General features: G+C 48.0%; 1 protein-coding gene across 1 annotated transcript; it reads left to right on the top strand.

Moving 5' to 3' along the window:
• Positions 1-17,860: 17,860 nt before the first annotated feature.
• LOC134990254 (uncharacterized) lies at positions 17,861-21,725 on the top strand. Its single transcript, XM_063950669.1, has 4 exons — positions 17,861-17,970; positions 19,036-19,441; positions 19,537-19,983; positions 21,597-21,725. Exons 2-4 carry the CDS (start codon positions 19,040-19,042, stop codon positions 21,723-21,725), a joined length of 978 nt encoding a protein of 325 aa, XP_063806739.1. The 5' UTR covers positions 17,861-17,970; positions 19,036-19,039.
• Positions 21,726-25,217: the final 3,492 nt, after the last annotated feature.

Here is a 25,217-nt window from a genome sequence, read left to right on the forward strand (position 1 = left end):
TAAAAGTTCACTGTTTATTTCAAATTCCAGGACAGCAGCCCTTCCCCCACCCAGAATACACGTTACTGTGCTGTAACTCTATTCCCCAAGGAATCTACTTCAAAGGCCTCTCACACTGAGATTTTCACACCTACACAATTAAGAACTGGACTCTAAAGCTGGCAATACTGTACATCAGAATGACCTGAATACGATCACACACACATAGCGATTTGGGCTGCTTTTCTAATTGATTTGCTGAGTCACTTAGAAATACAGCACAAATCTCTATGTGTGTATGGACTATAGCGATAGTGATGTGCGTCCCTGCATGCTTGAAAGATCTAGTCATCACCCATGTTTTCTCTATTGCAAACACGGGCAGTGACAGATCGCTCAGCACACATCGCTGGTGCAGCTCTGTGTGCTGAGTGATCTTGCTGAGCCCGTGTGATCACCGATATCGCTGGGCAGAAAACAGTCAACATACAGTGGCGTAACTACTGCCCCCGCAGCCCTCGCGGTGGCTTGGGGGGCGAGGGGCTGCGGGGGCGCCACTGATTTAGTGCAGACTGACATGCGGACGAGCGTCCGCATGTCAGTCTGCGGTCTCGTTTCCTCCCTGCTGTTAGGAGGGACACAGAGGGCACAGTGCGCGCCTCTCCTGTGTCCCTCCTGGGTCTCCGGCGGCCGCGGGTCTCATAAAGGAAGTGCCGTTCGTGAGCACTTCCTTTATTACAATGACCCGCGGCCGCCAGAGACACAGGAGAGGCGCGCACTGTGCCCTCTGTGTCCCTCCTAACAGCAGGGGAGCGGCGGCGGCGGAGGAGGAAGGGGGGGGGGAACGATGCACTGAGGGGGCATATCTGGCACTGAGGGGGCATATCTGGCAATGGGGGAATATCTGGCACTGGGGACATTTATGGCACTGGGGGGAATATCTGGCACTGGGGACATTTATGGCACTGGGGGGAATATCTGGCACTGGGGGCATATTTGGCAGGGAGGGGGGGGGGAGAGAATATCTGGCACTGGGGACATTTATGGCACTGGGGGGAATATCTGGCACTGGGGCATATGTGGCACGGGGGGGGATATCTGGCACTGGGGCATATGTGGCACTGGGGGGGGCAATATGTGGCACTGGGGGGGAATATCTGGCACGGGGCATATGTGGCACTGGGGGGGAATATCTGGAACTGGGGCATATGTGGCACGGGGGGGATATCTGGCACTGGGGCATATGTGGCACTGGGGGGGGCAATATGTGGCACTGGGGGGGGGAATATCTGGCACGGGGCATATGTGGCACTGGGGGGGAATATCTGGCACTGGGGCATATTTTGGCACTGGGGGCAAATGTGGCACTGTGGGGGAATATCTGGCACTGGGGATAATGTGGCACTGGGGAGGTATATGTGTACCTGGCACATGGGGGGGGCTATATTTGGCACTGGGGGCATGTGAGTACCTGGCACCGTGGGGGAATATCTGGCACTGGAGACATATGTGGCACTGGGAGCACAGCCCTAGCAACAAGGACTACCTCCTAGCAACGAGCATGACACCCAGTGCATGAAACCCCTGGCAACAAGCATGACACCCAGTGCATGAAACCCCTGGCAACGAGCATGACACCCAGTGCATGAAACCCCTGGCAACGAGCATGACACCCTGAGCATGAAAACCCCTGGCACCGTGCATGGAACCAAGAGCATAAAACCCCTGGCAACGAGCATGACACCCAGTGCATGAAACCCCTGACAACGAGCAGGTAATTGAAAAGTAATTAGAAGCCTTACTGTAGGACTTAATGTGTAATGGGCATTACGGTGTGTGGCATAATGTATCACGGACATTGCGGTGTGTGTCATAATGTGTCACAGGCATTACGGTGTATGGTATATTATATCGCGGGCATTGTGATATGTGGTATAATGTCTCAGGGTCATTGCAGTGTGTGGCATAATGTATCACGGACATTGCGGTGTGTGTCATAATGTGTCAGGCATTACGGTGTGTGGTATACTATATCACGGGCATTGTGGTATGTGGTATAATGTCTCAGGGTCATTGCAGTGTGGCATAATATATAACGGACATTGCGGTGTGTGGCATAGGGTATAACGGGCATTGCGATGTGTCACAGGCATTACGGTGTATGGTATACTATATCACGGGCATTGTGGTATAATGTCTCAAGGTCATTGCAGTGTGTGGCATAATGTGTCACAGGCATTGTATGTGCTATAATGTATCGGGCATTGCAGTGTGTGGTATAATGTATCACGGACATTGCAGTGTGTGTCATAATGTGTCACAGACATTGTATGTGCTATAATGTATCAGGGGCAGTGCAGTGTGTAGCATAATGTATAACGGGCATTGCGATTCCTGTCATAATGTGTCACAGGCATTACGGTGTGTGGCATAATGTGTCAGGGGCATTATGGTGTGTACATACTGTGTCATGTGCATTATTGTGTGTGGCATACTGTCTAAGGGCCATTGCAGTATGTGGCATAATGTATACTGGGCATTACTATAAGGAGGAAAAATTACAAATAATGTAAGGGGCATGAATCAGGATTATTTTTCTTTCCTGTGGTGGCCAACGTCTGGGCGTGCAGGTTGCAAAACTGGGGTATAAGGTAGTCTTTTCCTGCAATGCCACGCCCATTCCAACGAAACCACGCCCATCCCAACGAATCCACGCCCCCTTTTTTTGCTGGCGCGCGCATATTTACCCCTTTATTCCTCCCAATTATGGGGGATGGGGGGGGGGCGCCGAAGAAGTTTTTGGCTTGGGGGAGATAAATTTCTAGTTACGCCACTGTCAACATAGGTAAGTATGTGTGTGTCGACATGTGTGAAATAAAGTTTTACTGTCACGGTGTGTGTCTCCTGTTTTTATTTGGGTATTTTTTTTCCATTAGAACTACAGGTACCAGCGGGCACGTTTTTCTCCCGCATGCTGGTACTTGTGGTTCTCCAAGTACCAGCTTGCGGGGGAGGCTTGCTGGGACTTGTAGTACTACTGGAAAAAACAATATTCTTTCAATTTTCTCAAGGCTATCAGCCCCCCATCCGCAGCCTTTGGATGGGGGGACAGCCTCGGGCTTCACCCCTGGCCCTTGGGTGGCTGGGGGGTGGACCCCTTGATTGAAGGGGTCCCCACTCCCCCAGGGTACCCTGGCCAGGGGTGACTAGTTGGATATTTAATGCCATGGCCGCAGGGCACTGTATAAAAGTGACCCCTGGCTGTGGCATTATCTGTCCAGCTAGTGGAGCCCGATGCTGGTGTAAAAAATACGGGGGACCCCTACTCTTTTTGTCCCCCGTATTTTTTGCACCAGCACCAGGCACAGGGCCCGGTGCTGGTTTTAAAAATACAGGGGATGCCCTGTCCATTTTCCCCCTGGATTTTTAGAACCAGGACTGGCTCGAAGAGCCCGAGGCTGGTTATGCTTTGGAGGGGGGACCCCACGCAATTTTTGGGGTTTTTTTCCCCATCCCATTAAAAAAAAAAAAATATATATATATATATATATATAATAATAATCTTTTTAAAAATATATAAATAATACTTGTGCCTCCAAAAAAGAGGGCAGTGGGGTGCTGGCAGTGCGGGAGTGCCAGAAGTGTCCACTGTACCATCAACCAAGTGCAAGGAGGACATCTCCCGCACTACTGACACTCCTGCACTGGGGATACTGCCAGCCCTCCTGCACTGATTACACCACCTACACCTCTGCACCGAGGACACTACTGGCACTCCCACATGTATTGGAGATATATTAATACTTCACAATTAGCTGCCACTGCTGATATTCCCGTGTGCCTGATGGATAAATTGCCCTGCACATACAGATGTCCATGTAGCTGCCCACGGTGCTGTTGGTGGCTAGAGGTGGGAGGAGAAGCCACCGGCATCCTTGACTCTGCTGACCGGAAGTCTGACCCGGTCACATGCTCGTGGCCAGGGGTTACATGCTCGTTGCCAGGGGTTACATATGCTTTTTGCCATAGGGGTTATATGCTTAGAGCCAGGGGGTTACATGCTCATTCTGGGTAGCGCTGGGTAATGGTCTAGTAATACCCCTGGCATCTGTCTCCTATAAGGGCCGTCTTCCAATGCGATCTGCATGGAATCTGCAGCTTCCAGTAGTAGGTAGAGCCTAAGCATCTATTGTGCCAGTGCTGCGCCCCCCCAGGACTCAGCTATCCAGGCTGCAGCCTTATGGCTGATCAGGCCCTGGGTCTCATGTTTCTTCACCCACTTGTATGGCAGGCAGAGCACCCAGTGACTTATTATGGAGCACAGCCCAAGCACTGGACTGATTTGTGGCAGACAGGCACAGCACCCACTTGTATGGCAGACAGAGCACCCAGTGATTTATTATGGAGCACAGCCCAAGCACAGGACTGATTTGTGGCAGACAGGCACAGCACCCACTTGTATGGCAGACAGAGCACCCAGTGATTTATTATGGAGCACAGCCCAAGCACAGGACTGATTTGTGGCAGACAGGCACAGCACCCACTTGTATGGCAGACAGAGCACCCAGTGATTTATTATGGAGCACAGCCCAAGCACAGGACTGATTTGTGGCAGACAGGCACAGCACCCACTTGTATGGCAGACAGAGCACCCAGTGACTTATTATGGAGCACAGCCCAAGCACAGGACTGATTTGTGGCAGACAGGCACAGCACCCACTTGTATGGCAGACAGAGCACCCAGTGACTTATTATGGCAACACAGCCTCAGCGCTGGACCGATTTGTGGCAGACAGGTGCAGCACCCACGTGTATGGCACACAGAGCACCCAGTGACTTATTATGGCAACACAGCCTCAGCGCTGGACCGATTTGTGGCAGACAGACGCAGCACCCACTTGTATGGCAGACACTGTCGATCTTCAGACCGGATCCCAGTGAAATATATGTGGTATTGAAATACCAAAAATTCTCTCTACTCACACCATAACCACCAAACAATTGCAAAAAATGACAAGTATCAATAGTGCCTTTTAGTTAGTATCATAATTTCTATATTGAATCTCTGTGTGGAGTTTGTATGAACTCTTCATCAGCACATTATCAATCACAAGGAAAAAGATTTTTTTAAACATATAGGCAACATTGAGCCAGGTACATGTTGGAAGTTAGTATGAGAGATGTATTTGAAAAATATTAATACTTCACAATTAGCTGCTGCAGCTGATATTCCCGTGTGCATGATGGATAAATTGCCCTGCACATACGGCTCATGGGGGTCATTCTGACCCGATCGCTGCTGCTGACCAGCTGCTGCGGGCCGTGTAGTAATGAGTAGCTCCCGGCCAGCACGCTAAAGCTGCGCTGGCCGGGAGCTACTCCTGAAGTACAAAAGCATCTCCGCTGTGCAATACTTTTGCACTTCTGCAGGGGGGGGCGTAACTGACCTGCGGGGCGGACTGGCCCTGTGCTGGGCATCCCCTGCATGTCTCTGTTCCTGATCGTAGCCCTGCAAAATTTTGCAGGGCTACGATCAACTCGGAATGACACCCCATAGCTGCAATTTTGTTAGCAGATGGGCAAAACCATGGGGGTCATGCAGGCCTGATTGCACGCTAGGTTGTTTTGCTGAGCTGCGATCAGGACATAACTGCGCATGTGTGTGCCCCGCAATACGCAGGCGCGTCGCACAGGTACAAAGTGGATCGTTGCTGAGCAATGGATTTAATGAATAATCCATTCGCACAGACAATCGCAAGGAGATTGACTGGAAGAAAACATTTGTGGATGTCAACTGACCATTTTCTGGGAGTGTTTGGAAAAACGCAGGTGTGTCAATGCGTTTGCAGGGTGGGTGTCTGATGTAAATTCGGGGCAAACACTTTAGCCTGTTCGTGTCCGGAATTGACGTCAGACACCTGCCCTGCAAACGCTTGGACACGCCTGCGTTTTTCCAAACACTCCCAGAAAGCGTTCAGTTGCCACCCACAAATGCCCTCTTCCTGTCAATCTCCTTGCGATCTGCTGTGTGAATCGATTCTTCGTTAAATCCATTGCTCAGCAATGATCCGCTTTGTACCCGTACGACGCACATGCGCATTGAGGTGCATACGCATGTGCAGTTTCGACCTGATCGCACCGCTGTAAAACAACCTAGCGTGCGATCATTTCGGAATGACCCCCATGGTTTTGCCCATTTGCAAATAAAATGCTGCTAGAATCAGGTCTGAACTACTCCCTCTAGAATCTCTTTATCAGACTTTCTGCTTGCTCAGTTTCTGAAAATGCCACCTGCTGTCTGAAAAGTGGTACTGCACTATATTTCAGAGGAGATACACATGGCTTGCCGTCTATATCTTAAGAGGAAATCTTATCTCGTGCCATGAACGGCAGGCCATGATACTTTTTTCAGAAAGGTAATAGTGGACACATCTGTATATGCCTTTGATGAGAAATTAAATTAATGGCAAGTTGACACCAACTTGTATTGTCTTTAGCCATTTTGTCTGTGGTAAGCTCTCTTTACTAAAGTCTAGCTCTGGAAGCACAATGCACAAAGGGCTTCATACAGTATGGGCAGTACGGATGGTGTAATGGTTAGCATTACTGCCTCACAGCACTGAGGTAATGGGTTTGATTCCCACCATGGCTCTAACTGTGTGGAGTTTGTATATTCTCCCCATATTTGTGTGGGTTTTCTCCAGGTGCTCCGGTTTCCTCCCACAATCCAAAAATATACTGGTAGGTTAATTGGCTCCCAACAAAAATTAACCCTAGCATGAATGTGTCAGTGTGTACATGTGATAGGGAATATAGATTGTAAGCTCCACTGGGGCAGGGACTGATTTGAATGGGCAAATATTCTCTGTAAAGCGCTGTGGAATATGTTTACATTGAGCTCTAGGCTTCAGCACCACAAAGGACCTGTGAACCATATAACAAAACATTACTCCTGACAGAAAGTCTGGTCCAAACTGGTCTATGGGGGGTCATTTCGAGTTGTTCGCTCGTTGCCGATTTTCACTATACTGCGATTAGTCGCTTACTGCGCATGCGCAAGGTTCGCAGAGCGCATGCGCTTAGTTATTTTACACAAAAGTTAGTTATTTTACTCACAGCATAACGAAACGTTTTCATCGCTGTGCTGATCGGAGTGTGATTGACAGGAAGTGGGTGTTTCTGGCCGGAAACTGGCCGTTTTATGGGAGTGTGCGGAAAAAACGCAGGCGTTCGAGTTGTAAAACGCAGGAGTGGCTGGAGAAGCGGGGGAGTGGTTGGGCAAACGCTGGAAACGAAAAGGACTGAGCTGGTCGCAATGGCTGAGTAAGTCTGGAGCTACTCAGAAACTGCTAAGAAATTTCTATTCGCAATTCTGTTAATCTTTCGTTCCCACTACTGCTAAGATACACTCCCAGAGGGCGGCGGTTTAGCGTGTGCAATGCTGCTAAAATCCTCTGGACTGACGTCTGCATTCACGACCTCGTTGAAAGCATCCTCCAGCTCAGAGTATTCGATTGCTTTACTCCGGGTGATATTCAGGAAATAAAACATCTCCGCTATCACATCGTCGTCCGCATCCCTAACCTGACAGGCGTACGTTCCCTCGTGGTATTTACGAGTGGGATTAATCAGGATGTGCAGATCTTCCCCCATATATATGGTTTTACAATAACTGATGTCCGCCACCCTGAGGTTCCGGGCCAGCATCCATGTTACTGTTATTGTGCTGGGAAGGGTGAAAGGTGTAACGCACAAAATGTTGGTCAGTTCGCGCTCCTTCACATAGATGTTCTCCAGGGAAACACTCTGTAGCTGCATTGCAGTCCTGCACTGTGCACTCATCACACCGAAACACCCGTGCTGCTTTCTGTATCCCGCACCTGGGTACACATTTCTCAGCTGGGTTCCTGGCTGCCATCGATTTTATATCCTTGATGTAATCCTTTATCATTAGCCCAAATGCCGCTGTCCAGTCCTTTGCAGAGAGCGATGGTCTGATCACTCTGACTGTTATATTAAAGCCTCCCAGATGCTCTCTAATCTTGCTCATCTCTGTAAACGGTAGTGGGATGTTTTCCAAAGGTTTAAACCCTTTCCGTATCTTTTCCAGGCACTCGACGCCGTCCATCTTCTCTATAGATTGTGCATATCGGCAAATGCTTGCCCTTTCCGTAGCTGTCCTCAGACAGGTGAAGCAGCTACTACACAGCTCTGCACCACAGAGAAGGTACAGGATGCAGAGCAGTAGCACACTGCGCTGTGCTGCCATGGTATCTGGCCGCACAGAAGAAAATAACAGATAATAATAATAATAATAATATTAGTCTCCTTTGGTTTGCTTCCTGATAAGTCGGCTTTCCAATAGGAAATGAGTCTCCTCAGCCTTTGTGTCTCCTGAAGTGGGGGAGCTATTGTGATGTCATAAGACTTTGGTGATGTCATAGGACATTGGTGTACGGATGGACATCGATGGTCGATGTTTCCGAACCATCAATGTTTTTGTTTTGATGGTAGTGTTTTTAGCATTTAATGGTGCCCTCCCGATGTTTTTCACCATCGAATGAGTCATTCGATGGTCTTCCAATGGTGCTTGTTTTTTTTCTAATTCCCAATAGCTATGCCTCCCCTTGCTGCTATGTCTGTATCAGGGAAACTTCCTAAGTTCGTTGGAGGCTGTCTTACACTCTCTCTGCTTCAGACATGAGCCTGCTCAGTCAGTCCCCTCCCCTCTCTAGGCTGCTGCTTAGCAACAGGGCCCACTGGTAGCTCTGATTGGCTCTCACTGACTCAGAGAGCCAATCAGAGCACAGTCCTCACCCTGCAGCAGCAGCAGCAGAAGCCACAGACACACGGAGCTCAGGAGGATTCAGAGGAGACAGAGTGACCTCACTGATCTTTATATCACCCCAGCTCAGTGCCATTTCTTGCGACAGGTGAGCTGTGCAAACGCACGGGGCGCCCGCCGCGGCACTTCTTGTGATTCCCCCTCCTCCCGAGTACCCAGCTCAGGAATGGAGTTTTGCAAAATGACGTGGGTGCGTCGTGATGTCACGACGCACCTGCATCATTCCGCGAAACTCCGCCCCCCGAGCTGGGTAGTCGGCAGGAGGGAGGAGGCCAGGAGGGGGAGCCAAGCTGCAGGGGAACCACCAAGCGCCGCAAAGTTGAGGGAGAGGCTGCCGAAGAGCGGGAGGAAGTCAGCCTCTCCCTCTCTCTTTCTCTCCCCACCGCCACCATGTGTAAAATAAGGACACTTGCCTGCCATCATATGTAAAATGGGGGCACTATCCTGCCATAATATGTAAAATGGGGACACTTTCCTGCCATCATGTGTGAAATGGGAACACTTGCCTGCCGTAATGTGTAAAATGGGGAAACTGGCCTGCCATAATGTGTAAAATGGGGACTCTGGCCTGCCGTAATGTGTAAAATGGGGACTCTTGCCTGCCGTAATGTGTAAAATGGGGACTCTGGCCTGCCGTAATGTGTAAAATGGAGACTCTTGTCTGCCGTAATGTGTAAAAGGGGACTCTGGCCTGCCATAATGTGTGAAATGGGGACACTTGCCTGCCGTAATGTGTAAAATGGGGACTCTTGCCTGCCGTAATGTGTAAAATGGGGACTCTGGCCTGCCATAATGTGTAAAATGGGGACTCTGGCCTGCCGTAATGTGTAAAGTGGGGACTCTGGCCTGTCGTAATGTGTAAAATGGGGACCCTTGCCTGCCATATTGTGTAAAATGGGGACGCCTGACGTAATGTGGAAAATGGGGACGCCTGCCGTATTGTGTGAAATGGGGACACTTACCTGCCGTATTGTGTGAAATGGGGACACTTGTCTGCCGTATTGTGTAAAAAAGGGACACTTGCCTGCCCTTTTGTGGAAAATGGGGACACTTGCTTGCCGTAATGTGGAAAATGGGGACACTTGCTTGCCGTAATGTGTAAAATGGGGACCCTTGCCTGCCATATTGTGTAAAATGGGAACGCCTGACGTAATGTGGAAAATGGGGACGCCTGCCGTATTGTGTGAAATGGGGACACTTGCCTGCCGTATTGTGTAAAATGGGGACACTTGCCTGCCGTATTGTGGAAAATGGGGACACTTGCTTGCCGTAATGTGGAAAATGGGGACACTTGCTTGTTGTAATGTGGAAAATGGGGACACTCGCCTGCCGTATTGTGGAAAATGGGGACTCTTGCCTGCTGTATTGTGGAAAATGGGGACTCTTGGCTGCCGTATTGTGGAAAATGGGGACTCTTGCCTGCCATACTGTGTAAAATGGGGACACTTGGCTGCCGTAATGGGGATTTAATGTATCAAGGGCATTGAGGTGTATGGCATAATATATATTTTTTCTTTTTTATCCTGTGCTCGCCGTGATCTGTTGGTGCAAGGTCAAGGCAGGGAAGTTAAATTTTTAAATCACTAACCTACCGACACTAACAGTGAAGGTGCACTTGCCCAGCAGGCTAGGTTGTGCACAGGTCACATGCACACTAGCAGCTGGGCGGGGCTAACACTCACTGAATCAGATTTTTCAAAGCTTACTGGTAGCAATCTTAATAACAAGAACACCTGAGGGTGAATATCATGTGCGTTGGAACAAAGAGTAATATCTCCACATTTAGATCTGAACTTGACTGAACCATTTATTTAGGCATACAGTACTGGTGAGGCTTGTGAAAGGCAAACACTGAGAAGAATAATATATATATATATATATATATATATATATATATATATATATATGTAAAAATATATATATATGTAAAAATATATATTCACTCTTTTAACTCCCATATGACATGGGAAGCTAGGTATGCTTGACTAGCAGTGACAGGATTTATGAAAACCTGAGGAGAGCTAGTGAGTACCTGCATAGGAGACAAAACGTGTGAGAGAGATCTACCTTTGTCCCGGTTAGTGCCGGTAAATAATTGAGAGAAATTGTTGGCTTTGACAAGAAAGTCAGAACCAATCTCTCTACTGCTCCCCATTTCTTTGGAGGAGGCAGGTTCCATAATTCAAAGCATGTACTGGAAAGAAAGGGTGCTTTATCATGATTCAACCTTAGGGATCTTGCCTGTAGATGCCGCTGCTCTGTTGACTGCTCTATATTGGCAGTTTATGATAAAGACCAATTCTATTATGAAAGATACTGTTAAGTTCCTGTGGTGTATGATTTTAGCAAATTGTTTACGTATACCACTCTTTAGACTCCATATGGTTGGAGAAATGTGGTGACTACTATTGTTCCAATAGGTAAAATATAAGGTGTATTTGAGAAGCAAAATAACATGACAGGACACTGAAATAAAAGCATTTTCCAATAAAAATTGTAACCTACTGTTGTATAGATATATGGAAATAGGAAGGAAAGCATTCTGGAGATCTATTTTAATGCATAATCCATTCTGGTTTAGTAAAAAGTAAATGTCATGCAAACTATCCACACGGAATCTTATGGGTTTTGAAAAGCTGTTATGCACTCTTACATTTAATACTGGTCTATATGACAAATGTAAATTTTTATTTTATGTATGTATTTGTTTTTGATAGGGTAGTTATGACTGATCAGCTGTGCAAAAATGGGTTTTCCATCTCTAATTTGTTCTAGTCAGAGAACAGTTTGTAATATATCATTCAGACGGGACTGCATATCAAATGGTTTACTGTATATGCCTTTGATGAGAAATTAAATTAATGGCAAGTTGACACCAACTTGTATTGTCTTTAGCCATTTTGTCTGTGGTAAGCTCTCTTTACTAAAGTCTAGCTCTGGAAGCACAATGCACAAAGGGCTTCATACAGTATGGGCAGTACGGATGGTGTAATGGTAAGCATTACTGCCTCACAGCACTGAGGTAATGGGTTTGATTCCCACCATGGCTCTAACTGTGTGGAGTTTGTATATTCTCCCCATATTTGTGTGGGTTTTCTCCAGGTGCTCCGGTTTCCTCCCACAATCCAAAAATATACTGGTAGGTTAATTGGCTCCCAACAAAAATTAACCCTAGCGTGAATGTGTCAGTGTGTACATGTGATAGGGAATATAGATTGTAAGCTCCACTGGGGCAGGGATTGATTTGAATGGGCAAATATTCTCTGTAAAGCGCTGTGGAATATGTTTACATTGAGCTCTAGGCTTCAGCACCACAAAGGACCTGTGAACCATATAACAAAACATTACTCCTGACAGAAAGTCTGGTCCAAACTAGTCTATGGGGGATCATTTCGAGTTGTTCGCTCGTTGCCGATTTTCACTATACTGCGATTAGTCGCTTACTGCGCATGCGCAAGGTTCGCAGAGCGCATGCGCTTAGTTATTTTACACAAAAGTTAGTTATTTTACTCACAGCATAACGAAACGTTTTCATCGCTGTGCTGATCGGAGTGTGATTGACAGGAAGTGGGTGTTTCTGGCCGGAAACTGGCCGTTTTATGGGAGTGTGCGGAAAAAACGCAGGCGTTCGAGTTGTAAAACGCAGGAGTGGCTGGAGAAGCGGGGGAGTGGTTGGGCAAACGCTGGAAACGAAAAGGACTGAGCTGGTCGCAATGGCTGAGTAAGTCTGGAGCTACTCAGAAACTGCTAAGAAATTTCTATTCGCAATTCTGTTAATCTTTCGTTCCCACTACTGCTAAGATACACTCCCAGAGGGCGGCGGTTTAGCGTGTGCAATGCTGCTAAAATCCTCTGGACTGACGTCTGCATTCACGACCTCGTTGAAAGCATCCTCCAGCTCAGAGTATTCGATTGCTTTACTCCGGGTGATATTCAGGAAATAAAACATCTCCGCTATCACATCGTCGTCCGCATCCCTAACCTGACAGGCGTACGTTCCCTCGTGGTATTTACGAGTGGGATTAATCAGGATGTGCAGATCTTCCCCCATATATATGGTTTTACAATAACTGATGTCCGCCACCCTGAGGTTCCGGGCCAGCATCCATGTTACTGTTATTGTGCTGGGAAGGGTGAAAGGTGTAACGCACAAAATGTTGGTCAGTTCGCGCTCCTTCACATAGATGTCCTCCAGGGAAACACTCTGTAGCTGCATTGCAGTCCTGCACTGTGCACTCATCACACCGAAACACCCGTGCTGCTTTCTGTATCCCGCACCTGGGTACACATTTCTCAGCTGGGTTCCTGGCTGCCATCGATTTTACATCCTTGATGTAATCCTTTATCATTAGCCCAAATGCCGCTGTCCAGTCCTTTGCAGAGAGCGATGGTCTGATCTCTCTGACTGTTATATTAAAGCCTCCCAGATGCTCTCTAATCTTGCTCATCTCTGTAAACGGTAGTGGGATGTTTTCCAAAGGTTTAAACCCTTTCCGTATCTTTTCCAGGCACTCGACGCCATCCATCTTCTCTATAGATTGTGCATATCGGCAAATGCTTGCCCTTTCCGTAGCTGTCCTCAGACAGGTGAAGCAGCTACTACACAGCTCTGCACCACAGAGAAGGTACAGGATGCAGAGCAGTAGCACACTGCGCTGTGCTGCCATGGTATCTGGCCGCACAGAAGAAAATAACAGATAATAATAATAATATTAGTCTCCTTTGGTTTGCTTCCTGATAAGTCGGCTTTCCAATAGGAAATGAGTCTCCTCAGCCTGTGTGTCTCCTGAAGTGGGGGAGCTATTGTGATGTCATAAGACATTGGTGATGTCATAGGACATTGGTGTACGGATGGACATCGATGGTCGATGTTTCCGAACCATCAATGTTTTTGTTTTGATGGTAGTGTTTTTAGCATTTAATGGTGCCCTCCCGATGTTTTTCACCATCGAATGAGTCATTTGATGGTCTTCCGATGGTGCTTGTTTTTTTCTAATTCCCAATAGCTATGCCTCCCCTTGCTGCTGTGTCTGTATCAGGGAAACTTCCTAAGTTCGTTGGAGGCTGTCTTACACTCTCTCTGCTTCAGACATGAGCCTGCTCAGTCAGTCCCCTCCCCTCTCTAGGCTGCTGCTTAGCAACAGGGCCCACTGGTAGCTCTGATTGGCTCTCACTGACTCAGAGAGCCAATCAGAGCACAGTCCTCACCCTGCAGCAGCAGCAGCAGAAGCCACAGACACACGGAGCTCAGGAGGATTCAGAGGAGACAGAGTGACCTCACTGATCTTTATATCACCCCAGCTCAGTGCCATTTCTTGCGACAGGTGAGCTGTGCAAACGCACGGGGCGCCCGCCGCTGCACTTTTTGTGATTCCCCCTCCTCCCGAGTACCCAGCTCAGGAATGGAGTTTTGCAAAATGACGTGGGTGCGTCGTGATGTCACGACGCACCCGCATCATTCCGCGAAACTCCGCCCCCCGAGCTGGGTAGTCGGCAGGAGGGAGGAGGCCAGGAGGGGGAGCCAAGCTGCAGGGGAACCACCAAGCGCCGCAAAGTTGAGCGGGAGGAAGTCAGCCTCTCCCTCTCTCTTTCTCTCCCCACCGCCACCATGTGTAAAATAAGGACACTTGCCTGCCATCATATGTAAAATGGGGGCACTATCCTGCCATAATATGTAAAATGGGGACACTTTCCTGCCATCATGTGTGAAATGGGAACACTTGCCTGCCGTAATGTGTAAAATGGGGAAACTGGCCTGCCATAATGTGTAAAATGGGGACTCTGGCCTGCCGTAATGTGTAAAATGGGGACTCTTGCCTGCCGTAATGTGTAAAATGGGGACTCTGGCCTGCCGTAATGTGTAAAATGGAGACTCTTGTCTGCCGTAATGTGTAAAAGGGGACTCTGGCCTGCCGTAATGTGTGAAATGGGGACACTTGCCTGCCGTAATGTGTAAAATGGGGACTCTTGCCTGCCGTAATGTGTAAAATGGGGACTCTGGCCTGCCATAATGTGTAAAATGGGGACTCTGGCCTGCCGTAATGTGTAAAGTGGGGACTCTGGCCTGTCGTAATGTGTAAAATGGGGACCCTTGCCTGCCATATTGTGTAAAATGGGGACGCCTGACGTAATGTGGAAAATGGGGACGCCTGCCGTATTGTGTGAAATGGGGACACTTACCTGCCGTATTGTGTGAAATGGGGACACTTGCCTGCCGTATTGTGTAAAAAAGGGACACTTGCCTGCCCTTTTGTGGAAAATGGGGACACTTGCTTGCCGTAATGTGGAAAATGGGGACCCTTGCCTGCCATATTGTGTAAAATGGGAACGCCTGACGTAATGTGGAAAATGGGGACGCCTGCCGTATTGTGTGAAATGGGGACACTTGCCTGCCGTATTGTGTAAAATGGGGACACTTGCCTGCCGTATTGTGTAAAATGGGGACACTTGCCTGCCGTATTGTGGAAAATGGGGACACTTGCTTGCCGTAATGTGGAAAATGGGGACACTTGCTTGTTGTAATGTGGAAAATGGGGACACTCGCCTGCCGTATTGTGGAAAATGGGGACTCTTGCCTGCTGTATTGTGGAAAATGGGGACTCTTGGCTGCCGTATTGTGGAAAATGGGGACTCTTGCCTGCCATACTGTGTAAAATGGGGACACTTGGCTGCCGTAATGGGGATTTAATGTATCAAGGGCATTGAGGTGTATGGCATAATATATATTTTTTCTTTTTTATCCTGTGCTCGCCGTGATCTGTTGGTGCAAGGTCAAGGCAGGGAAGTGAAATTTTTAAATCACTAACCTACCGACACTAACAGTGAAGGTGCACTTGCCCAGCAGGCTAGGTTGTGCACAGGTCACATGCACACTAGCAGCTGGGCGGGGCTAACACTCACTGAATCAGATTTTTCAAAGCTTATGGGCCCTACACACTTGTAGATAATACTGCACGATTTGAACGATCTCGTTCAGTAATGAACGAGAACTCGTTCAAATCGTGCAGTGTGTATATACCAGCGATGAACGATGCGCGACCCCGCGCTCGTTCATCGCTGGTCTATCATCGCTGATACATGCAAGTCAATCTGAACGATACCGACATATACAATGTGCGGTATCGTTCATTGTGTATGTATCAGCGATGAACGATACTCACGATCCTCACGATCCTCCGCCCCGCCGCCGGAACGCCACGCCTGTCCGTCCGTCATCAGAGGAACTCCTGGCCGTCAGTGAAGAGGAGCGCAGCCGCAGCACAGCCAGCCGCAGCATCGTGGAAGAGAGGAGCAGCGCGTCTTCGGTAAGTATAGGACAGTGTTCCCACTGGCCACCAATGTGTAAACCACTGGCCACCAATGACACACTGGCCACCAATGTATAAAACACTGGCCACCAATGAATTTGATAAAATCCACTGTCCACCAATGCATAATGTCCCCCGGCAGTGTGCATGCAGCATGTGTTCCTAGTACACAGCATGCATATTGACATGCTGTGTACTGAGAACACATGCTGCATGCACACTGCCGGGGGACAAACCGCTGCCCACCAATGTATATAATATATCCACTGTCCACCAATGCATAATGTCCCCCGGCAGTGTGCATGCAGCATGTGTTCCTAGTACACAGCATGCATATTGACATGCTGTGTACTGAGAACACATGCTGCATGCACACTGCCGGGGGACAAACCGCTGCCCACCAATGTATATAATATATCCACTGTCCACCAATGCATAATGTCCCCCGGCAGTGTGCATGCAGCATGTGTTCCTAGTACACAGCATGCATATTGACATGCTGTGTACTGAGAACACATGCTGCATGCACACTGCCGGGGGACATAATGCATTGGTGGCCAGGGGATATATTATATACATTGGTGGGCAGAGGTTTTTTCCCCGGCAGTGTGCATGACGCACACCCATGGATTCTACGTGGACAAGGGGACCGAGCCTCGTGTCAACATAGGTAAGTATGTATGACTGTAAGTGTGCATGTATGTAATAAAGTTGTACTGTCACGGCGTGTGTGTACTGTTTTTATTTGGGTATTTTTTTTGTAGTAGAACTACAGGTACCAGCGGGCCCGTTCCCCCCCGCATGCTGGTACTTGTGGTTCTCCAAGTACCAGCATGCGGGGGAGGCTTGCTGGGACTTGTAGTACTGCTACTAAAAACAATATCTTTTAATTTTCAACAAAGGCTATCAGCCCCCCATCCGCAGCCCATTGGATGGGGGGGACAGCCTCGGGCTTCACCCCTGGCCCTTGGGTGGCTGGGGGGGGGGACCCCTTGATTGAAGGGGTCCCCACTCCCCCAGGGTACCCCGGCCAGGGGTGACTAGTTGGATTTTTGATGCCACGGCCGAAGGGCACTATATAAAAGTGACCCCCGGCTGTGGCATTATCTGTCCAGCTAGTGGAGCCCGGTGCTGGTTTTAAAAATACGGGGGACCCCTACTCTTTTTGTCCCCCGTATTTTTGGAACCAGGACCAGGCGCAGAGCCCGATGCTGGTTGCTTAAATATGGGGGAACCCCTGTCAATTTTTTCCCCATATTTCTGCAACCAGGATCGGCTCAAAGAGCCCGAGGCTGGTTATGCTTAGGAGGGGGGACCCCACGCAATTTTTTTTAGAGATTTTACAGTGTTTAGTTTAAAATAAAATAAAAAATGAACCCCAGCACGGATCACACAGATCCGTCCGAGATTCATTTTTAAAAAGTCGGCAGTGTTTTGCTAATCACTGCCGTAAAAAATGTAAAAAAAACACGAATGACATCGACATCGGAACAAATGAAAATGCAGAATACGACAGCTTAGTAAATTAGTCGTAATCAATTCAAAAAGTTGCAAGTTTACACTTTCGATGTCATTCGTGATTGAACTTTGACCTTTTTCCGAAAATTACGAATGTTAGTAAATATACCCCAATGTCATTATGGGGTATTGTGTATAGAATTTTTAGGGAAAAAGTGTTTTTTTTCCCTTTTTTGAATAAGGTTGTAATATAACAAAATGTGCAAAAAGTGAAGCATATATAAATATATATTTACACAGGAGCAAAGGACTGCCACTCCAGGAAAGCAGAAATCAAATCACAGTTATATACACATCACTGGGCTAATCTGCTTTAATAAGGTACGTTTTTGTATTATATATATATATATATATATAACAAGTCAAAACTATATCACGCAAATTCACGTATCCTGTATTGTCAATTTTTAAACAGGCTTCTGATTATCATCCACTGAATGATTTCCCTGCAGCGTCCTCCCGATAGAGCCGTACCACAAGCTCAATGATGCACATTTAGAGAAAACAAATGGAGGGCGCAGGGAGTGAGTATACAACTAATAACTCTTTTAATACGAGTATATGTGTATACATACATCTAGTTTGAGTAACACAGCATAGAGGACTATCACTGGCGCCTCCGAACAGCACACACAGAAAGCTGCTAGCCGCCGCTTGTCAGATACTCCTGGTCTGAGACCGCACACCGTCAGGTAAGCCAAAGAGACGTAGTACGTCCAGTGTCCCACTATCATGCCAACATGTTTCGTCCCAAGGACTTCGTCAGGGGGTGTGACACTTCTTTTGGCTGACCCGACGGTGTGCGGTCTCAGACCAGGAGTATCTGATGAGCGGCAGGTAGCGGCTTTCTGTGTGTGCTGTCCGGAGGCGCCAGTGATAGCCCTCTGTGCTATGATACTGAAACTAGATGTATGTATACATATACTCATATTAAAAGAGTTATAAGTCGTGTACTCATTGCCTGCAGCCTCCATTTGTTTTCTCTACATATATATATATATATATATATATATATACATACACACACAAACATTTTTATTATATTATTTTGTGCATATATATATATATTTTTTTTTTTTGGTAACATGGGTATTGTAAATAAGGACTCGTAGACAGATTTTCAGGTTATAACCACAGTATCTTTAATGACATCAGACACTGTAGCACAGCATACACAGGCTTGGGCCTGGTCACAGAGGTACATAGAGAATATAAACAGACAAACATAAAAGGTCCTAGCAATTCCCGTACTGAAAAGTAACTCTGCTGCAGTGGCTTGCAGCTACACATACCATGGTCTCCTGGCACGGCCAATGTTATATTATATCTGATTACTGTGTTAAGTTATGATTTTAATATTTTAAAATTAAATCTCACCTTTCACAGAGACATGGATGCAAACCGTGAATTCTGGGCTGGATTCATCGATCTCTACCAGGCCAATGAGTGCTTGTGGCGTGTGGGAACAAGGGATTACGCCAACAGAGGAAAGAAAAATCTGGCATACCAGCAATTGGCCAGGTACAGCCTTACCCAAGATAGTGGTGCCGACATCAAGTGGGTGAAGAGGAAGATCCAGAATCTGAGGACAGTATTTCTTAAGGAGCACAGGAAATACAAAGATTCCCAACGTTCAGGAGCGGGGTCAGATCAAGTCAAGAAGCCAACATTATGGTATTATGACTTGATGAAGTTCGTATTGGATGAGGAACCTTCGAGGACAGCGCGGAGCACGGAGGAGCCGAACACGCCCGAGATGTTCGAGCCTGAGGAAGAGGAGAGTGTGGATCCGGTAAGTGTCCGCACAATACAGATGTCACTGTTTCTTGTTTAATTTGTTGCCTTATTATTTTCACATATTTTTCTTCATTTTGTTGGATAACTCAGCTGTCTTCGAGGGAGCTGGACGTGGAACCTGCAGTGGATGAGCCGGCAGACCAAGCCACTGTAAGGCCGGAGCTGGAGGAGAGTGAGGCGGCGATGGGAACACCCCAGCTTCCGGCTAGAAGGAGATGCCGGCCAGCTATCCCTAGAAGATCTGTTTCGTCCAGCAGGTCAGATACAATTCTGAGGCAGGCAGAGGAGGTCCTAAAAAACAGACCGGATAGATTTGAAGCTATTGGAGACCATTTAGCATGTGAGTTGCGGGAGATGAACCCCACTCAGCAAAAATACGCCCAGCGTCTGGTATATGCCATTATATCACATGGCCAGGATGATGAATTGACCAACCACAGTGGCGTTGTGTTAGATACCAGACAGGTGCCTAGTACATCTTGTCACGACCCTCAAAGGGGTCCAGAGGTTCTTAGGGTTCGCCAATTATTACCGAAAGTTTATACGAGACTTTTCCACCATTGTGGCGCCTATTACTGCTTTCACCAAGAAGGGTGCTAACCCGTCCAAGTGGTCTGAAGAAGCCATGCAAGCTTTTCATCTTTTAAAACAGAGGTTCATCTCTGCACCTGTCCTGAAACAGCCTGACGTCGACTCTCCTTTCATCTTAGAGGTGGATGCCTCCTCCGTTGGAGTAGGAGCGGTGTTATCTCAGAGGGCTAAAGATGGTCATTTACATCCTTGCAGTTTCTTCTCACGGAAGTTCTCCCCAGCGGAGCGCAACTATGCCATTGGCGACCAGGAGTTGCTAGCCATCAAGCTCGCTCTAGAGGAGTGGAGATATCTGTTGGAGGGAGCTTCTCATTCAATCACCATCCTTACAGACCACAAGAACCTTCTATATCTAAAAGGCGCACAATGTCTCAACCCTCGTCAGGCCAGATGGGCACTTTTCTTTTCCAGGTTCGACTTTAAACTCCAGTTCTGTCCGGGCTCTCAGAATCGCAAGGCCGATGCCCTTTCCCGCTCATGGGAGCAAGAAAATGAGTCAGAGTCTTCAGACAAGCATCCTATTATAAATCCGTTGGCATTCTCCACGGTAGGGATGGACTCTACGCCCCCATCAGGGAAAAGTTTTGTGAAGCCAACACTAAGGAAGAAGCTCATGCATTGGGCCCATGCTTCCCGTTTTGCCGGACATACAGGTATCCAAAAAACCCTGGAGTTTATCTCTAGGTCCTATTGGTGGCCAACTCTGAAAAAGGACGTTTTGGAGTTTATTGCATCTTGCCCAAAGTGTGCTCAACATAAAGTATCCCGCCAGTCGCCTTCGGGGCAACTGGTTCCACTATCTGTTCCCCGTCGACCATGGACCCATTTGTCGATGGATTTTATTACAGATTTGCCCATGTGCAACAAGTTCAATACCATCTGGGTGGTAGTTGACCGGTTCACCAAGATGGCACACTTCATTCCTCTCACCGGTCTTCCGTCAGCTTCCAAGTTGGCTCAAGTATTCATACAAGAGATCTTCCGACTCCACGGTCTTCCAGAAGAAATTATCTCAGATCGAGGAGTTCAATTCACAGCCAAATTCTGGCGAAGTTTATGTCAAGTCCTCCAAGTCAAGTTAAAGTTTTCCACGGCTTACCATCCTCAGACCAATGGTCAAACTGAGAGGGTGAATCAGGACTTGGAGGCCTTCCTCCGCATCTATGTGTCCTCCTCTCAAGATGACTGGGTTCAATTACTTCCCTGGGCCGAGTTCTGTCATAACAACCAGTATCATTCTTCATCTTCTTCAACACCATTCTTCATCAACTTTGGATTCCACCCTAAAGTCCCTGAGTTCCAACCGCTTCCAGCAACTTCTGTTCCCGCAGTGGATATCACCTTGCATCAGTTTGCCAATATCTGGAAGAGCGTACGATCAGCTCTGCTCAAGGCATCGTTCAGGTACAAGAAGTTTGCGGATAAGAAGCGTCGAGCAGTTCCTGCTCTCAAGGTGGGTGATCGGGTATGGTTATCCACGAAGAATTTGAGGTTAAGAGTTCCCAGTATGAAGTTTGCACCTCGCTACATCGGTCCTTTTAAAATTCTGTTGCTTACAGACTCCAGTTACCTCCCTTCTTAAAAATACCCAGGACATTCCATGTTTCCCTATTGAAACCACTAATCTTGAATCGGTTTCATTCCTCACTTCCACCAACTCCGAAAGTCCAAACTCAACGAGGCGTTGAGTATGAAGTGGCCAAGATCCTGGACTCACGCCACCGTTACGGTCAACTTCAGTATCTCATTGACTGGAAGGGCTATGGTCCTGAAGAACGCTCTTGGACCAATGCCTCTGACGTCCATGCTCCTGCCTTGGTCCGAAATTTCCACGCAAAGTTTCCTTTAAAGCCTAAGAAGTGTCCTGGGGCCACTCCTAAAGGGGGGGGTGCTGTCACGATCCGGGTATCTGGACGCCATTACTTACCCTTCAGATGCCTCCTAAGGCGGGCTCAGCGTTCCAGGACCAGATTCCGCTGTTCCTGAGTTTCCACATGCAGAGTGTCAGAGTGGTGTTTTCATCAGCCGCGGCCTCCGCTGTGCCCGCGTGGTTAAATGTGCATCTATCAGCCTGGCGTCTCCTGTCTCCGGTGGCCGGCGCCGCCATTACTGTTTCCCAGACCACATGGATTACAAACCAAACTTCCCTCCAAGTGTCTGCATGGGCGCAGCCATCTTGGATTCTGTCATCTGATCATTTCCACCAATCTGCTGTTTGTATTGTTGATTTGCATAATTGCCTAGCCAACCCCTTCCTTGCTGCAGGTATAAGTAAGCTGTGCCTGAGCAAGGAAGACGTCAGTGCTTTGGTTGTCAAACCTAGTTCCTGTTTGTCTCTCTTCTATGATTGTCTTCCAGGTTCCAGCTCCTGTCTCAAGACTTCCACCATAGAGACCCGCACCAGCATTCCACCTGCGGTGTAGCCTGACTCTCCAATCCATTGTGGATTCATCTGTTTCCAGCTACAACACTACCTGCTTCCAGCCTCAGCTTCCAGCAGAATACAGCTTCCCTTAAAGGGCCGGTGTCCTTTCTACACTTTACCACTCTCCACCGGAATTATTATTTCTCCGCTCTCAAGTTCTACATTTCAGTTCACATTTCATCGCTCCCAAAGTTCATTTATTATTTAACTGGTTCCAGCCAGTATCCACTCCGTGCTAACAACAGTCTGGTTCCAGCCAGTATCCACAGCAGCTGTTTTACCTTCAGCAACCCAGCTCTTCCTGGAACACCAGCTGGTACAATCCTGGGTTATCTCCATTGCTACAGCCGGGCCTGGTAAGGACTTTCCATCTAGAAGATCATAAGAACTATCTCACACTACCAGTGCCCTGTGGCTCCTGCCATGCTGTAGTACTCAGGAACTGTATTTATTCTTTGCTGACTTTTACGTTTTCCTTTATTGCTGCTGTGATGCGGAGTTGTCATAATAAACATCATTGACTTTTATCTAAGTTGTCGTGGTCACGCCTTCGGGCAGTTATTATTCATGTTACTTACATGTCCAGGGGTCTGATACAACCTCCCAGGTTCCGGTACATCTCAGCCCCTACAACTGAGGCTGCCTCCCGTCAGCTCAGGCCCTCAGTTGTGACAGTAAGCACTGACCTAATGAATCCAGCCGGAGACCAGGATCAAGCGGCCAGGCCGATGCAAGAACTGGCAGCCCGACTAGAACATCAGGAGGCTGCACAGGGCCACATCATCCGCTGTCTCCAGGATCTCTCTACTCGGCTGGATGGGATTCAGACCACTCTCCGTGGATCAGGCGCGTCTGGTGCGTCAACCACAGTGACTCCAGCTATAACCCCACCCACCTTACCCATTCCTGCTCCACGTCTTCATCTTCCAACGCCAGCAAAATTTGACGGATCTCCAAGATTCTGCAGGGGATTTCTCAACCAGTGTGAGATTCAGTTTGAGCTACAACCTGGCAATTTCCCCAGTGACCGTACAAAAATTGCCTACATTATTTCTCTTCTCAGTGGCTCAGCCCTCGATTGGGCATCACCGTTATGGGAGAGGTCCGACACCCTGCTATCTTCTTACACTGCATTCGTGTCAACATTCAGGCGCATCTTCGACGAGCCAGGCCGGGTAACTTCAGCTTCGTCTGAGATTCTCCGTTTACGCCAGGGATCACGTACTGTAGGACAATATCTTATACAGTTCCAGATCCTGGCATCCGAACTGGCATGGAACGACGAGGCCCTGTATGCTGCATTCTGGCATGGTTTATCCGAGCGTATTAAAGATGAGTTAGCTACCAGAGACTTACCCTCCAAGTTAGATGAGTTAATCTCACTTTGTACGAAAGTTGACTTACGTTTCAGAGAGAGAGCAACTGAGCGTGGAAGATCATCTGCTCCAAAATCTTCTGCTCCTCCTCCTCGCCAACTGTCACCAACTAAAGATGAACCCATGCAAATTGGCCGTTCCCGTTTAACTCCTGCTGAGCGCCGAAGACGTCTCTCCGAGTTTCTCTGTTTGTACTGTGCAGCTCCGTCTCACACCATTAATGCCTGTCCCAAACGTCCGGGAAACTCCAAATCCTAGCTCGCCAAGGAGAGGGCCGGCTAGGAGTAATGATCTCCTCTCCATCTCCTCAAGATTGTAACCTCCCAGTCTCGCTTCAAGTTGCTCAACGTTATCAGAACGTCATTGCCCTCCTGGATTCCGGAGCAGCTGGGAACTTTATTACCGAAGCCTATGTTAAACGGTGGTCCCTACCCACCGAGAGACTTCCTTCGTCCTTTTCCTTAACTGCTGTGGATGGCAGTAAAATTTTTGATACAGTTATTTCTCTAAGGACTCTACCAGTTCGTCTGAGAGTGGGAGTTCTTCATTCCGAACTTATTTCACTTTTAGTGATTCCAAGAGCCACACATCCTGTGGTCCTGGGCCTTCCATGGCTCCGTCTTCACAATCCTACAATTGATTGGACGACTACGCAAATCCTGGCATGGGGTTCCTCCTGCACTAAGACATGTTTGTTTAAAGTGTTGCCTGTCTGTTCCTCCTCCCCCAGGTCGTCTGATGTTCCACCTCCTCCATATCAAGATTTCACGGATGTGTTCAGTAAAGCTTCTGCTGATATCCTTCCCCCTCATAGAGAATGGGACTGCCCGATTGATCTCGTTCCAGGGAAGGTTCCACCTCGAGGCCGAACTTATCCGTTGTCTCTCCCCGAGACGCATTCTATGGAGGAATACATAAAAGAGAACCTAGCAAAGGGGTTCATTCGACCTTCTTCTTCTCCAGCCGGCGCAGGCTTCTTTTTTGTAAAGAAGAAAGATGGTGGTCTGCGGCCGTGCATCGACTACAGAGGTTTGAACGACATTACCATCAAGAACCGCTATCCTTTACCCCTGATTACTGAGCTCTTTGACAGAGTTAGCGGAGCTACCATCTTTACAAAGCTGGACCTGAGAGGTGCATACAATCTCATCCGGATCCGTGAGGGTGACGAGTGGAAGACCGCATTTAACACCCGTGACGGACATTATGAGTACCTCGTCATGCCCTTCGGATTGAGCAATGCTCCAGCTGTCTTCCAGCATTTCGTCAATGAGATCTTCAGAGACATTCTATACCGTCATGTCGTGGTCTATCTAGATGATATCCTCATTTTTGCCAACAATTTAGAGGAACATCGTTTCTGGGTAAAGGAGGTTCTG

This window comes from Pseudophryne corroboree, chromosome 2, assembly GCF_028390025.1.
Source record: "Pseudophryne corroboree isolate aPseCor3 chromosome 2, aPseCor3.hap2, whole genome shotgun sequence".
NCBI classification, from domain to species: Eukaryota; Metazoa; Chordata; class Amphibia; order Anura; family Myobatrachidae; genus Pseudophryne; species Pseudophryne corroboree.